General features: G+C 42.4%; 1 protein-coding gene across 1 annotated transcript in view; it reads right to left on the bottom strand.

The window, feature by feature from the left end:
- The window catches only part of RYR3 (ryanodine receptor 3), a 262055-nt gene that overhangs the window by 176941 nt on the left and 69119 nt on the right, over positions 1-15995 (bottom strand). The window contains exon 4 of the mRNA XM_081857249.1: positions 922-996. Coding sequence (XP_081713375.1) covers positions 922-996 — 75 coding nt within the window. The remainder of the gene's footprint in view (positions 1-921; positions 997-15995) is intronic.

The raw sequence follows: 15995 nt of genomic DNA, 5'->3' as shown, positions 1-15995 counted from the left end.
AGATTCCTGCTGTGCTGAAACAAACAGAAATCTATGCAGCCATTAAGAGCTCCAGTGCTTATTAGCAATCACCGGACTGAAATGATCAACTTCAAAGAGGATTTAAGATCTAGACAGGTTTCTTTTTTAATTACATTATTTTGGCCCCAAAGGAACATTACGGGAGGAGAAATAAATGTGGAAGTCAGCAGCTAAAATTAGCACTGAAGCTACAATTTTACAGAACAAAGGTTCCTCTATAAAAAGGTTCTCAGAAGTGAATGATGCTTGTAAACGCTATACAGAAAACACTGTTACTGTGCAACTAAAGCTATTGGTTATGCACAGAACCACCATTAGATGTGGAGGGGTAATGGAAAGTCAAGGGCTGGGATAAGCCTAGCTATGCAGAATTAATACCCACTCCTCATTTGCCACAGCTGGGGGTGGCCTGGATGACAGTCTTCAAGGAAAGGAGAAGAGAGATGGCAAACAAGGGCTGGGGTTGGACCTGCTCTCTATTCCCACCAGCACTGCAGTTCCTTTGCCAAGTGATGGTACCTTTTGCAAGAGTGACTGCTGCTGCAGGGTGGGGTGGCACATTCACCCAAGGATAAGGAGGCAGGAAGGGTGCATTCACACCACAAAGTTGAATAACTTGTAAACCACTTCTGATAGTTTGCTTGCAGCAAAGAACTTTGGAGACTCTGGTTCCTGCCACCTTTACAGGACTACAATCCCCAAAGTTTAAGTCTGTGGTGTGGATGCATCCAAAGCTATTTTCCAGCTCAGGTATCTGGAAAGAGAGAAAATGTGACCGAAAGAGGGAAGGGAACCCATCCCTCTTATTCACCCCATTTGGAAGGCCACAGGCAGCTCTTCCCCCTACTCTCCAACCCCCAAAGTGACCGGCACTTGGATCGCAGTCAAGGAGCAGCTTACCATTCCACTAAATGAATGACGAAGAAGTATAGCATGGCCATACAGCAGTGTTCTGTGACCACCTCCTTGAGCTGCCTGCGGGAAATTAAGAAGAAATCTCAGGGCTCATAAGCATTGGAACCACAGGGACTTAATTACCGTCACAGCAACAACAGGATTAGACTGAGGATTTCAAGTGTGGGGCAGAGGTTGTGCACACTCATAATAACACCATACATTTGTATTTCCATAATTTCATTGTGAAAAATGACAAATGCCTAGAGATTACCATCAGTGTTCAGTAATTGCCTGCTCTTCAGCCCAATTAAGTCAATGTGCTTCAATTTAAACTGATAAGGGGCTGATCTGGAAGAGCATGTGGTACAGTTCTTCCAAGAGAACGCAACTTCAAAAGGCGTGGTTGGGTGGGGGAGTTGCATACTGGATGTCACCACGTTTGACATAAAATCCAGACTGTAGAAAGAAAGCTAGTAAGTCAGAAAGAAAGTCACCATGCACAAGGAGCCTTCCAGCCTACAGAAGGATGTAAAAATTAAATATCCCACCTGCATTCTGAAAATGTTAGGGTCAGTGAAGAAGTGTATGGCGTGGTTACTACCATATAAACTGACTCTCAGAGCTGCTAGGGAACAGGGCAGAAATTCTCCTGTCTTAACCATGATTACAGAATTGTCAGAGCTGATGGAGATGTGGCAAGAAACAGAAAGATTGTGTCTGTGACAATCAGATTGAGGAGGCACATCAGAGACAGCAAAGTTATCCAAAGAGGCATGGTGCAAGCTTGAGTCCAGACAGTGCCTGTCTTGAGCTCCACGAGAAAAGAAAGGAAGGATATGCAAGGAACCAATATATAAATAACTTGATGGGCCCCCGCTGTGTCACCTGCTTGATGGCAAACTAGGATTTGGAATAGCAACTGTCTGTGCATCTGCAGTGATGACACTGCAATGCCAAGATTTCCAGCAAGCAGAGCTGCCATGATGGCGTAGGAAGTAGGGTGACTCTGTCATGCTGCTTAAAACTATAGTTTAAGGCTTACAAAGCTTAAGAACACTGTGGGATTGTGGAACCTAGGAAGTTACCTTATACTGAGTCAGACCATTAGTCTACCTAGGTGAGTATTGCCTATACTACCCGACAGGAACTCTGCAGGATTTCAGACATGGCGATCTCCCAGCCCTACCTGGAGATGCCAGAAATTCAACCTAGGACCTTTTGCATGCAAAACCATGTGCTCTACCAGTGGCTACTAACCTTCTACATTCTTACTCTCTTTCCCCTCCCCTTCTTGCATCTGCAACCGCCCTGGTTTATATTTGAAGGTCTATAAATAAAAATGTTTTCTGCAATAAGTAGTTCTGAACATAAAGTTATAAAGGTACTTTCTTACCTTTCTTATAAACTTTCCAGAAGCATTCAAAAAACAAAACAAAACAGATTATAGGCATGCACTTCTAAATTGTTACCAAAAATGAGAAATATATCCATAATCTGTCCATAATAAAACCATGCTCACCCACAACTTGATTGTTGCTGAGCTGGCTTGCATTACATAGACTTGGAGAGAGTGAACGGAACGGGCCTGACCTTATCCAGCTGTGCCCACCTGGGTTTTTGGTACTGTAAGAACACCATCTCTTTGCCTAGGAAGCTTCTTGACCTTGGTTTGGGCTAAGCGGGTCTGCACCTGTTATCAGGCCAGAGAGACAAATCAGGGATGCTGTTGTCCAGCAGCATCCCTTATCCAGTTGGCCAAGGAAGTTTTGGGGTATTGTTAGAGGCAGCTGACAGGCCAGCCTGAGACTTCATGGCCTTCATGACCACCTTTGGTCTTTGTCAGATGGCCATTGGTTCAACACACCAGGCAGGGTACACCCTTGATGTGATCATCGCCCCAAGAGATATGTGGGCTGGACTGAAGAATGGGGGAGCGCAACCATTATCTGGTTAAGTTTGGGCTGACTGTGGCAATTCCCCCGTGTAAAGGTGGGGTTCTGTTCTTGGAAACTAATGGAAACCGATGTGACCCTGTATGCTCTGGAGTATTTTCCAGTGAAGAAAGCTGGCAATCCCACTGAAAACATGGTCTCACTATGGAATGGCAAGATGAAACGTGTGATTGGCATAATCACTCCTGAGCATCCTCTCTGATGTTTTGAAATACGAGTAGCCCTTTGGTACTCTGGACTATAAAGCAAGCCGGACAAGGACAGGAATGCAAGTGGTGCAAGTTTTGCTCTGAAGCCAACCAAACACTGGTCAGAACACATAAATGTGCCTACCATGCAGCAGTGTGGAATGCAAAAAATGTTCATTTTGCAACTTTGCGTTGCATACTCTAGTAGCCAGCCAGTGGGGTCATTTTGGACAGTCCCAGTTTGACTCCCGGTTTGGGAGGGGGGTGGAGAGAGCCATAGTGGAGCAGCTGAAGGCATTCTCAGAGAACACCCATTCCAATCTGGGTTCAGGCCTGGCCACAGAATTGAGTTGGCCTTGGTCACTCTGATGAATAACCTCTGCACAGAAAGGAACACAGGGAATGTGACCTTGCTCCTGCTTCTCTCATCGGCTTTAGATACCATTAACCATGCTTCAGGGAATGGGAATTGGGGACACTGTGTTACAGTAGTTCTGATCCTTCCTTCAGGACCGAGTCCACAGAGTAGCATTGGGAGACTGTTTCTCGGCCCCCTGAAATCCATGTTATGGGGTGCCGTAAGGGATTATATTATCTCCAGTGCTATTTAATATCTACATGAAGCTACTGGGAGTGGGCATTAGGAGATTCAGGGCGATGTGCCATTTGTATGCTGATGACGCTGAGCTCTACTTCTCCATAAGTTCTGAATCAGGAGAGGCCATGCCTGGACACAGTCCTTAGCCACTGTCTGGACACAGTGGTAAAATGAATTAAGAAAATCAAGCTTGAATCTTGGCAAGATGAGGCACTGGGGGTAAGTAGTTCCCATGTCCGAGAAATTGGCCAATTGTCTACCCTGGATGGGGTTGCACTCCCCCTGAAGGAGCAAGTTCACAATTTGGGGGGTTCTTGTGGATCCAACTCTGTCACTGGAAGAACAGGTAGTAGCCTCAGTGGCTAGAAGTGCCTTTTACCAACTGTGACTAGTTTGACAGCTATGACCATTCCTGAACTGGGAGAGCCTGGCCACAGTAGTTCATGTATTGGTTACTTAAGGACTGCAATGGACTCTATGCAGGGCTTCACTTGTGCTTGATCTAGTGCAGAATGCTGAAGCACGACTGCTCACAGGAGCGAGGCAATGTCAGCGTATAACACCTGTGCTCAGAAATCTGCACTGGCTGCCCATCTGCTATCAGGTCAAGTTCAAGGTGTCACTATCAGAATATGAAACCCTTAACAACTTGGGACCAGTTTACCTACGAGATCACCTTGCCGCATATGAGCGTTGATAAAGATTTTACAGTACTATATAGTGCCTTAAATACAGATGAACATGTTACTGTGAAAACCTGATGGAAGCACATGGCTAATAAAATACTGCATGCTGATAACACTTGAAACAATGTTGGTATAAGTGTTTCTACACTGCAGGTGGATAAGTTGGTGTATCCAAAGGTGTTACTTAACCTTCTCATTTTCTGTTTTGTAATCTAGACGCATTCTACCTACAGACAGATCCCCACTGATCCCAAGGTTGGCGAACTTCAATATTCTTTGGGAAAACTTGCTGGCGTCTTTTGTACATGGTATGAATAAGAAATCCTGGTTAGGGCTAAATAAGACTTGGAAAGTTCATACAAACATTGCCGACATTTTTAAAAATGTGATTAGATTTCCCTGCCAAGATTACAAATCCAGTTGGCTATCCAAGAACAAAGTAATTGCCACTCCTCGTTGGCATAAGATTTCCATTGGAGGCACATGCTGATCAAATGAAAAATGAATCAACAACCCACACAGTGATTTTATGACTTACTAATCCATCTAATTGTGAGGCCTGACCTCTAATATGTTCAAACCACATAGTGAGATGAAAGCTACATCTTAGATTGCTTTGTGGTAGGTTTTACGGTGTATCCCTCTGAGTTCATTTATGCAGCAGACGGCAAGGCAGATCATGCTGACCCTGATTCCAAGATGTAGGGATGCAGCAATCCTATATCACTCTCCTCAGGATTACTTTCACTTCAGTAGAGAGCACTGAGTTGCTACACAGCCAAAAGAACACACTTGCAATAATGAAATTTGTGCTGCTGTTTTTCCTCCATTAAATCTTCAGCAGCTAAGCTGACTGAAGTGAACAGGGCCAACTACAAACTCAGGGCCAAACCAGATGGGAGATTTTCCTACAGCTTTCATTTTGCTAATTAGCAGTCCAGTGGGACCCCTTTGAAGATCAGGGAAGTGCTGTGCCAGGAGATGATGACTTTTGATGCAAGGCAGTTTAGACTGACTCACATTTTCCCAGTTAAAGACATAATGGGTACATCCATTAAAAAAAGTTTAGTGCATTTGAAGGGTGAATGTGAGAATAATGGAATTAGCTACATAAATATAATATTGCAGTAATGTATTGTACAATACTGAGTGCTGGAAGCTGATCAGGATGTTGTTTACAAAAATTAAATATTCCCCAAATGTTATATCTTCTCTCTTTTACACATTGAACAAATGCAGCTTAATGTTTGTGCAAGGCAAGGCAAAATCATCTTTAATTAATCCACCATTCTGATATTCAAACAGCTCTACAATAGAAGATAGAATTTACGAAGATAGAATTTACAATTTTCACACACACACAAAATAATTTTTGCTGCCCTGCTGCTGTGATTAAAGTTGCAACCCTGCAGGGCCACAGATAGCTAAATATTAGCTTTTAGTGCAGGCTGCAGCTCCTTTGCTGAAGAACATTAGCTATTTTAGGTAAGCCACTTAAAGATTTTTCTTCCTTGATTAAGCAATCTACATTTATTTATTTTTAAAAATAAAACAAACCTGTGGGCAAGAAACAGGGTTGCGCTGAGCAGACCCATGCTCTGCACTCTGATGTTGCATGCTTTTCTGATACCCACACACGCAGCATGAACTACATCCATAGTGAGGAGTTCAAAATTCCACAGAAGCCTTTGTGCCTATAACCTGCCCCACAAACATGTGTGATATACATGGGATGGGGGGCAGGGCTAATCAGCACCTACCCCCCCCACCCACCCCACTCCTTGCTCAGGTATTCATCAACAAGGGAACCTTCAACGCCTGCGTATTCTACAAATCATGCTACAGGCTTCTAAGGAAGGTAAACATTTTTCAGGGATGGGAAAAGGATAAACTCGCAACCTGCCTTCTCCCTATGAGAGGAAGTGTGGGATTGGGCCTGACATCATGCTCAACATATCTTTAATTCTACATTAAAATGAGAGGTTTACTACAAATCAGTATTGTTTGTATATGGAATGACATGCATCTTAGTTATTTGAGGGTCTTCCTTCCAAGAATTATGCTAATGGGGAAATCCAATGGGATGGAATTGTGAAAAAATTAATAGAAATTGTGCAAAGTTTTTGAGGTTTTTGTTATCCAACCAAGAAGGGTGATCATAAATATTTAGAAAACCTACATATTAAGTAACCAGATAGAGCTACCAGAAAACATATAGACGACGTCTTCTTTTAAAAACTGATTATGGTCCTGTAGTCCCACTTAGATTTGAATTTTCAGAAATTCAAACTCAGACATCTGTGTGTTGTAAAGTGAGTGTCATGTGCCCTGCCTGGCCAGTGGAATAAAACAGGAGCAGGGAGGAAGAGATTGTAGCGCCTTCCTCACAGAAGGTTTGGAAGCAGAGGTGGTGGTGGGGATTAGCCATGAGCAGATTAGATTATGTTTTCAGTGTATATTAAGAGCCTATTTGTTCACAGACATTTCCTGACTGTTAACACTGATCTGGCACAGTGTGTAGCATGGGTAGGCAAACTAAGGTCCAAGGGCCAGATCCTGCCCAACTGCCTTCTAAATCCGGCCTGCGGACATTCCGGGGATCAGCGTGTTTTTACATGAGTAGAATGTGTCCTTTTATTTAAAAAGAATCTCTGGATTATTTGTGCGGCATAGGAATTTGTTCATCCCCCCCCCAAAAAAATATAGTCCAACCCCTAACAAGGTGTGACTAACAGTGGACAGGCCCCCTGCTTAAAAAGTTTGCTGACCCCTGGTGCATGGTATTGAATTCCTCTGCTTCCATATTATATTATTTTTATTGTTTTATGAAGTTTTTTGTACACTGCTTCAGACATTTCCTTTAATATAAAGTGATATATAAATGTTTCAAATATAACAATACTACACTTCCCATAAGGTTCCATCCCCTTCCTGCCTCACATCTGACCAAGTACACTTCCATACTGAAAGAACTGAACACAACTGAGTGCCTGAGCAGACGAGAGGCCAATGGCAAGAGATAGCAGTCACCCATTTTGAAGCTACATGAGGATCATTACCATTTTACAGTACTTCCCTCCTGTTGTTGAATGCAAGCAACTGGTCTCAGCTTAAAATTCACATGCAGCTTGAAGGTTGCTCACTGTGAGAACTGAACAAAGAAAGCATCATGCAGCTTATGCCATTGCAGGAACAAAATACATGCCCCTGTGAGCTACATTGCATTTTGTCCTCTATGTTATTGCAGTCTGCCTGTGATTTGGGATGAGTCACCCCAAACGGTTGAAAGGTATATCCTTCAATTGCTAGGCAACTGCGCAGCATTTCCCCTCTGTCACCTCCAGAAATTACAGATTATTATTTGACCAGGACTGAAACAAAGCAGGGTTGAAGTGGCCTGACAACATTCAAAAGGAAAATGAGGTCCAGGGCGCGGTATGTGGTTGATTTGTTTTTACATTTTACAGGAAATGTTGGGAGCTAGATGGACAGGTGATGTTTGCATCCACAACCCTGGTGAAACAGGCAAAAGGGACACTCACACATCTTACTTTGCTGAGATGTGTGACTGAGATCCATGTATGAGGCAAGCTCATTCAATTCAAGCTAGGACAGAAGAGTAGCCATGGGACTGCTGATGAAGAGGACAGCCCTGTGCCTTTTCCCTCCTACACAATGTCCAGGGATGCTCAAGGTGCAAGAGGACATGGTCGCCCTGCCAGTTCTGTCAGTCTCCACAAGTGGGAAACAATGAAGGGGATTGGGAGGAAGAAAACCCAAGGGGCAGTGACATCCCATCCCATGGCAAGTACATCCCTAGACGTCATACAGAGGAGGTGGGATAAAAAGATACAGTCACTATTTTTATACCGTAACATAACATAATAAATTTGCTACATGAATTTTGTAATAAAGCAACTAGCCTGCATCTATTAATATCCAGGTGAAACAGAGCTGTAATTTTCCCAAGTCATGGGAGGGAGAAGGAGAGGCGGGTACAGAAAATCCTCTTTCACAGGTGAAGCAGGAATAGCAGATGTGTAAGTTGCTTCTATTCTTGCTGCAATTCATAACATGTGAAGCCATCCCAAATGTTGATTCTAACACCTGTCTGAACTATTTAGGACTGGCCCTTAAGACCAGCAGTATCAGGGCATGTTATTATTTTGCATCTCAATCGGCATACTTGGGTCTTTTCTAAACTAACAGTAACTCTCAAGACACAAATTCACACAGCCCAGCTTGGCAAGCTTCTCTGACTTCTGTTGACACAATAAATGCATGACAAGCAGTGTGACAAACAGGCCAGGACATCATCTTTTTAATGAAGACGCCTTTGCAATCTGTCTTTATTTTTATTTTTTGCATGAGATTCCCCCATCCCCACCCACAGATATTGTGATTCAGTTGCTAAGGCAGTTTGCGTGCCTGTGTGTCCTATCATAGGTCATGACTGCATCTGAAGATTTTCTGATGCTGTCATTGTGTTCAGCTGTTCGTAAGTATTTTCTAGTTTTGCTCATGAGGTCTAAATGCCCTCCTAATGGCAAATCTGTGTACAGCTTTCAGAATTGCCAAATGTGGTTTAAAACCAATTTTCTAAGCAATTATTTATTTGCAATTCATCAGACAGAAAGATCTAGATACTCACAATCAGCCTAATCTTGATTTTAGGGTGTTGGAAGCCTCCATGATATATATGCTGCCTGCCAGATGTGGAAACAATTTGCTTTGTTGCAATGGCTGAGAATCATGTGAATCAGAAAATCCGGCATTCAAATCTGACTTCAGCCATAAAGCTTTCCGAGGCAACCACTATTATCTCTGTCCTGATCTCCTTCCCCAGTTACAACATGAGAATAATAATCATACAGGGTTGTTGTAAAGATAAGTGAGAAAATTCGTAAGAAACACTTTGATTCTTTAAAATGTACTGTGTGAGCGATAGTATTAGAATAACATCCAGATGGCTCAAGCAAGTAAGCCAAATCATGTGGAGAAAGGTAATGCACACCAATATCAGTACATCCAATCTCATCCAATCCTGGAAATTTTGGGAATTTTGTTCTTGCATGCCTGGCAATTCACAAGATCCTTAATGTGAAGAAAGAAGTAGCCTATAAATTCCATTAAGACTTTCTTCTTTGGGCTTCTAGTATAACTCCAGCCTCATCTCCAGTTGTGGAAATATCCCTATTCCCAGTGTTTTATGAAGGAATTTCCAACTGGAAATTCCAAAATGTGGAACTGAAACAAGGCTGCAATACTATAATCTCTAACATGGAAGCCCCACTGAGCATATAAACAGGTATAAACTTTGCAGCATAAAGCTTCAATCCTAAACTCACTGGCGCTGCAGCGCTGTACCCATTTGATCTGGGAATAAGCCCCATTGAGCTCAATGGGCCTTATTTCTGAGCAGACATGCATAGGATTGCAAGTTGCACGGAACTCAAATTTACTTCTAGGTGTTACATGAAGCATCAGCAGAACTGAATCTGGCCAATGACTCACTGCAGCTGAACATCAGAACCCATTTTCAATGTCAAGGCTTAATCCCAGAATATGTGAGGCAATGATAAAGAACATGGCCTTGAGCAAGGATGGAGAACCTGAGGCCCTCCTGATGTCGCTGAACTACTACTTCCATCACCCTGACCATTGACCATGCTGGGTGGGGTTGATAGGAGCTGTAATTCAGAAACATCTGGAAGGTGGCAGGTTAGCCAAATCAGGTTTGAGAAAGAGAAGAGGGTACTTCTAGTAGCAAAGCACAATATCCATCAGTTCCAGTGCATCTGGGATTAGGGCTTGGAGCTTTCAAAACGAAGACTGTGACCTCCAGGCTCTTCCTTTAGAAGTAAAATACTTGCCGTCAGAATATGTTTTCCTTTCTGCCTTGCTGTGGCAAACACTTTTTTTAAAAGTAGCCCAACACCCAACAGGCAGTAGTGTGGGATTTTCCCACCCTACACTACATAGCTGAAAGCCACAATGAGAACAAGAGGGGAGAAAAAAGTGGAACAGAAAGTTACTGTATTAGTATTTAATTAAAACGGTCAGCTGCAAACTACACTGAGAGCAAGTTGAGGGTCTCTGGCTGCCAGCTTTTAAAGAATTTCATTCCCACTTATGTGGGCATCTGCCTCCTTGGAGGGTTAAGTTCTTAAGTAATCACTAATTTCCCAGTGGATTAGGAAAATAAAATTAACACAGTGTGATGATTTAGTATTGCACAAAAGCATTGGGGGGCTGACTGCTCTGCTGACCAGCAGATTTTTCTCAAACTCTGTGTGGGATTTCAGAGAAGGAAAACCAGTGAATGCATAAGAACAACCAGGTGCAAACTCTCGCCTGCTGTGCCGGGAATCTTCATAATATAATGAGTTGACAGATTTCCATGGATAGGACTATCAGGATCAATGCCAGGTGTGAGGTGGCCTTCGGCACAGTGCCCTCCCCACCCCCAAACCATACCAGATGGTGAGATAGTGGTATGGTTTATCAGCCCTGCATTGGTAAATATATGTATTCTGTCTTTTAAACTCTTGTTGTTGAGTCCACCCTCTCCTTCGGTTTCCCAGCTGCCAACAGAGTGACAATTTGTGTCATTACCAACATGCTCCTTTCCTTCCCTTTCTCAAAGGCAAACGTTGGCAGAGAGTAGAAAAGTGCCAAACATGGCAGTAGGGTGGTCAAGTGTCCTACTGTTAGAGGCGGATTTAGGGTAGCGTGACGGGTTCCACTGCACTGGGCACCAAGCCTAAGGGGGCGCCACAGGGCATTGCAACTATGATGCAGTGAATTGAGCAGAGCAGAAGGCGAGAGGTGCCGCCGCCAAATTTTCGGTTCGCACCGGGGCACTGCTGGAATTTGAAAGGCCAAAGTTCACCCCTGCTACTGTTAAAGAGGGACAGTCCTTCAGAGCAACTGTCACTCCCTTACTATCAGGCCAGGTTCAAGGCATTTGTGTCAACCTACAAAGCCCTAAACAATTTAGGTCCAGTTACTTATGCTCCACCTCGATCAATGAGACCATGTGATGAATTTCTGATGGTTCCTCATGCCCCTGATCTTTGGCTGCTGAACATTTGGTGTGTCAGGCCCTGCCCTGTGGAACTCTCTGCCAGTAGAGGTTCAACAGGAACCATCTGTCTCCTTTCAGATGTCTTTTGAAAACTTTTTATGTTGAGATAGGGCTTTACAAAATTTCCCCCTTTTAACGTATCAGTTTTTATTGATATTTACAGATGTTTTATTTATGTTTTTAACTATGTTTTTATGGATCATTTGTTGATTTTATCCTTATATGTTGTGTGACAACTAAATTTTAAATATGTAGACTGCAGTCCTATGCACAAATCTCATTGAAATAAGTGGACTTTACTTCTTAGAAAACATGTTCAGGACTGCATTGCACTAGATATAACAGCTCTCAGAGACTTAAAAATGCCAAAGACCTTTTATTGATAGCTTCAAATGCCAATGATTGTAAAGCGCAAAAGAAAGTTTAGCAAAGGCCCATATTTCATGGCTGATCATTAGTCCTGAGGTTTTATAGCCACAACAAAAAACCACATGGAACAACCAGCATACAGAATGAGCATTGACAGGCAAAAAGTTTCATTTATCACAGGAACAAATGGATTGAGTTTCATGCGATGGCTGAAGATCAGACAAATGAATTAAGAACGTACCCATTCGGAGAGCTCTCTAGGCTAGCAAAGTTGAAAACAAAATAGTAAATGAAAATTTAGTCTCACAAATGGTGTGTGTGTGTGTGTGGGTGTGTGTGTGTGGTGTGTGACATATTAAAGCAGAAACTCAAAACAATATTTAGACATATACATATACATATTGAAGGAACGTGTTTTAATATTTAACTAAAATAAGCAATAATGATGGGCACAATCCACCAGGAAGTTCTTGTTGTTAATGATAATAATAATAAAAGGAGTTATTTAATATCTAAGTATCATTGCAATAAGGTTTACGCAGGTAGATTGTGTCCACTATATTTAACATTCATTATCTTCAAAAGCTGATGCTTCCAAGAAACCAACTTGTATGCAGCACGCTAAATATAAAATTGAGCTGCAGGGAATAGTAAATTACTGCCATAGTACTGCAGCAGCTTTACATAATCACATTTATGAGACCAAAGAAAGTGGTCAGCATATAAGATAGCTGCTCTTGCGTTTACCAAGAAAACCCATTGGGATATTTTAGCTGGCACATTTACTGTTCTTCCTTGTAGCTTTCCTTACAATGATGCCCTCCAGGTGAATTCTTTATCTCCCCCCCCCCCCCGCTTGCTTACCAAAAGCGTAAAATGTATTAATCAACAGCCTTGAAGTCTTAAAGTGGTCTCTCTCTTTTTTGACAATTAAGTCTATAAATTTGGTATGCTAATCAGGACTCTTATTTACAATAATAAAAGAAGTTCATACACATGCCAGACTCACATCCATAGTTTAAACAAAGCAGCAGCTGCCTACCTCTTGCTGCACCCAGGAATCTGCCCGTTCACACCTGCAAGCACTTCCCCAACACAAAGAAATGTGCCAGATCTTCCCACTAAATATGGACAACTTTACTGAAGAAAAAATATTTATATCACGGGCAATGATCATGCTAGACCATAATGAGTTTAAACATGCCAGCATGGGTTCTTATCCATGTTTTGAAGTTGGTTTGTTTTGCAAATGATCACTGTTAAACCAGGTCCCCATTTTGGACAAACAAGAAGCCATGGTTTACTAAAATTGAAAGAAAAAGCTTCTGAAGTCTTCCTCCCAGCTGCATGGAAAGAAGAGAGGGGAAGAGGGGTGCATAAGCCTGAGGCTTGCTATGCATCGTGATAAACTATGGTTTGTTGTGAAATGTGAAATGTGTTCAAGGTGGCTTACAGTCAATATATATATATATATATATATATATATATATATATATATATATATAAAAACATTGTGAAACAGTTATTAATAGAACAAGGCAGAACCAAGAGTAGCATGGATAGCAAAAGAGCAAGATGTTATTAAATCAAAGACTTGAGAAAAAACAAATGAAAAAAATGCATGTGCCAAGTGTTCTGTGGGGAGCAGGGAATGTGTTCCATGATAATAAGGAGACCACAACAGAGAAGGCCTGGTTCCAAGTTGTCTTGTACCTATCTACATAGAGTTTAAACAAATTTCCTGAAAAGAGTCTGTGATAAATCTCTGTGTCAGGAACAGGGACGGCATGGCCCTTCCCTGTTGGGCTACAACACCCATCATCATTTGCCATGCTGACTGGCACCTGTGGGAGCTGGAAACTTCTGGAATCCAATGTCTGGAGGACCACATGGTCCCTGTTCCTGAACTAAGTGAATAGACAGGTTCATATAGGACCAGGGCATCATTCTCTCTCTCTCTCTCTCTCTCTCTCTCTCTCCATAGAGATTCACAAACCCTCCATGAGAACAGCACTGGCATTTCCTTTTCTATCGCTCATGTCAGAATGCTCCAAGCTACTGTTAGTTTTATATTACAGAGATGGGCTGTGACACTTATGAAGTTATTCCATTTTGTGTGCCACTAGAATACATATACAGCTGAAACCTGGATAATAAATAACTCCAGCATGATTTCGTTAGTGCACCAATCATCCTGATGTGACCCTAATATAACCTAAGTCACTTTGTATAGTATACGTAACCAATATAAACCATGCTAGCAATGTCCCACTCATTGCTCAGCTCAGAGCTTATTCAAATCTTATGAGAAGCAGAAGAGAAAACACTCAGATAAAATACAGGCAGTTCCTCACTTGCACACAATCGCACACATGCGACTACTGGCACATGGATTGTTTTTGGTGCTGAAAGGGGGCAGGGCAGGAATGGAATGGGGCAGAGCGGGGGGGGGGGGCAGAACAGGATTCCCCTGTGGTGTATCTCTTTCCACTTTTCTGCTGTAAGAGGCAAAGCAGGAAGATACAGATCTCACCCACAGCTTCTCACCAGGGTGGTTAGGAAATTGTGCAGTTCACTGGCACTTCAGCTAGTAGGGAAACTAACACACTCGAGAAGCTCCTACAGCCACTTCACAAAACAGGCAGAAAGGCAAGCTTTAGGGCTACAATCCTATTCACATATGCTCAGGTGTAAGTCCAATTAAACTCAATGGAGCTCTTGAGAATAGACATGTGTAGGACTGAACCGTAAAGTTCTTGCCTAAATGGTGCCCCTGCCTTTTACAGACCTTTCCCACTCTTCTATCAATGCAACTGGCTCTTCAAACTTTCTTTTGATCCCTGATTATTTCAATAGCTGAGGCTATGCTGCACCAGCAGCAGTCTACTGACAACTTCTGTGCCTTTTATAGCTCTATGTCCAGGTACAACAGCTTCCCATCATGTTTGTTCATTGAGAGGAGAAGAGCCACACTTAATGAACCTTCCCCTTGCCATGTGGGGTAATAAATGTGTATGATCTATTACTATGTCAGCTATTAGTGACCCAAGTTCAGTAGAAAAAGAGTGACAGCTGTTATTTCTACTTTTTGAATTTATTTAAATATCATTTGTCTCGCGTGTTATGGTGGCTACACCCAAACTCTACACTGTGAGACATAGACTTTCAATTCAATTGGAATATTGCTCATCTGGTAAGAACTACCGCATAAAGAAGCCTAGTGTTAAAACACAATCACAACCCATTGAAATGTGGCTCTGGTGAAATCCTGCCATTCATACCTGAAGCATTTCATCTGACAAGCGGGGATGAATGGAAGGATTAACAACATGTGGAAATGGAGGGATTTAGCACTGGTTAAAATGACACAAAGTATACAAATGGGGTGGTGGTGGTGGTTTAAAAGTCCTTTAAAAGTAGGATGTGCTTTATAAACTGTCCTATGGCAGATGGCTCCAGATAGCTGTTTACTACCCAGAAGCACCTCTTTACACTATTGACACTTGACATGTGTGGTTTTAGGACCTAGCTGGTTTCTGTGATTTTAAGCTGTCTTAAACTGTTTTTAAATACTGCGTTTTAGTTGCTATAACCCTCCCTAGGAATGTTAGGGTGAAAGGTGGGTAATAAGCAACAACAACAACAACTTCCATGTGACAGTTACAGATGGGTAGCCGTGTTGGTCTGCCATAGTCAAAACAAAATAAAAAAATTCCTTCCAGTAGCACCTTAAAGACCAACTAAGTTAGTTCTAGGTATGAGCTTTCGTGTGCATGCACACTTCTTCAGATACACTGAAACAGAAGTCACCAGACCCTTCTATATAGTGAGAAGGTGGGGAGGGGTCTGGTGACTTCTGTTTCAGTGTATCTGAAGAAGTGTGCATGCACACGAAAGCTCATACCTAGAACTAACTTAGTTGGTCTTTAAGGTGCTACTGGAAGGAATTTTTTTTATTTTGTTTTAACTTCCATGTGATGTAGTGCAACTTGAGAGAACTAGGGATGTGTACGTCAACAAAGTGTCCTTGAATTTAGTTGGACTTATTCCCAGACAGCTGGTCATAGGATATCAACCATGTTTCCCCCATATATGAGCAGATGGTCCAAACGGACCTAGGCTTGATCCCTAGGCTTGCGAATCCAATGCATGGCGCTTGAAGCTCCTCGCAGGAAGGATGAGATGCAAATAAAACAA

The sequence above is a fragment of the Podarcis erhardii genome (genome assembly GCF_964252035.2).
Source record: "Podarcis erhardii genome assembly, chromosome: 1".
Taxonomy (NCBI): Eukaryota; Metazoa; Chordata; class Lepidosauria; order Squamata; family Lacertidae; genus Podarcis; species Podarcis erhardii.
Note: the sequence above shows the minus strand (reverse complement) of the source record. Positions and strands in the feature narration are given on the sequence as shown.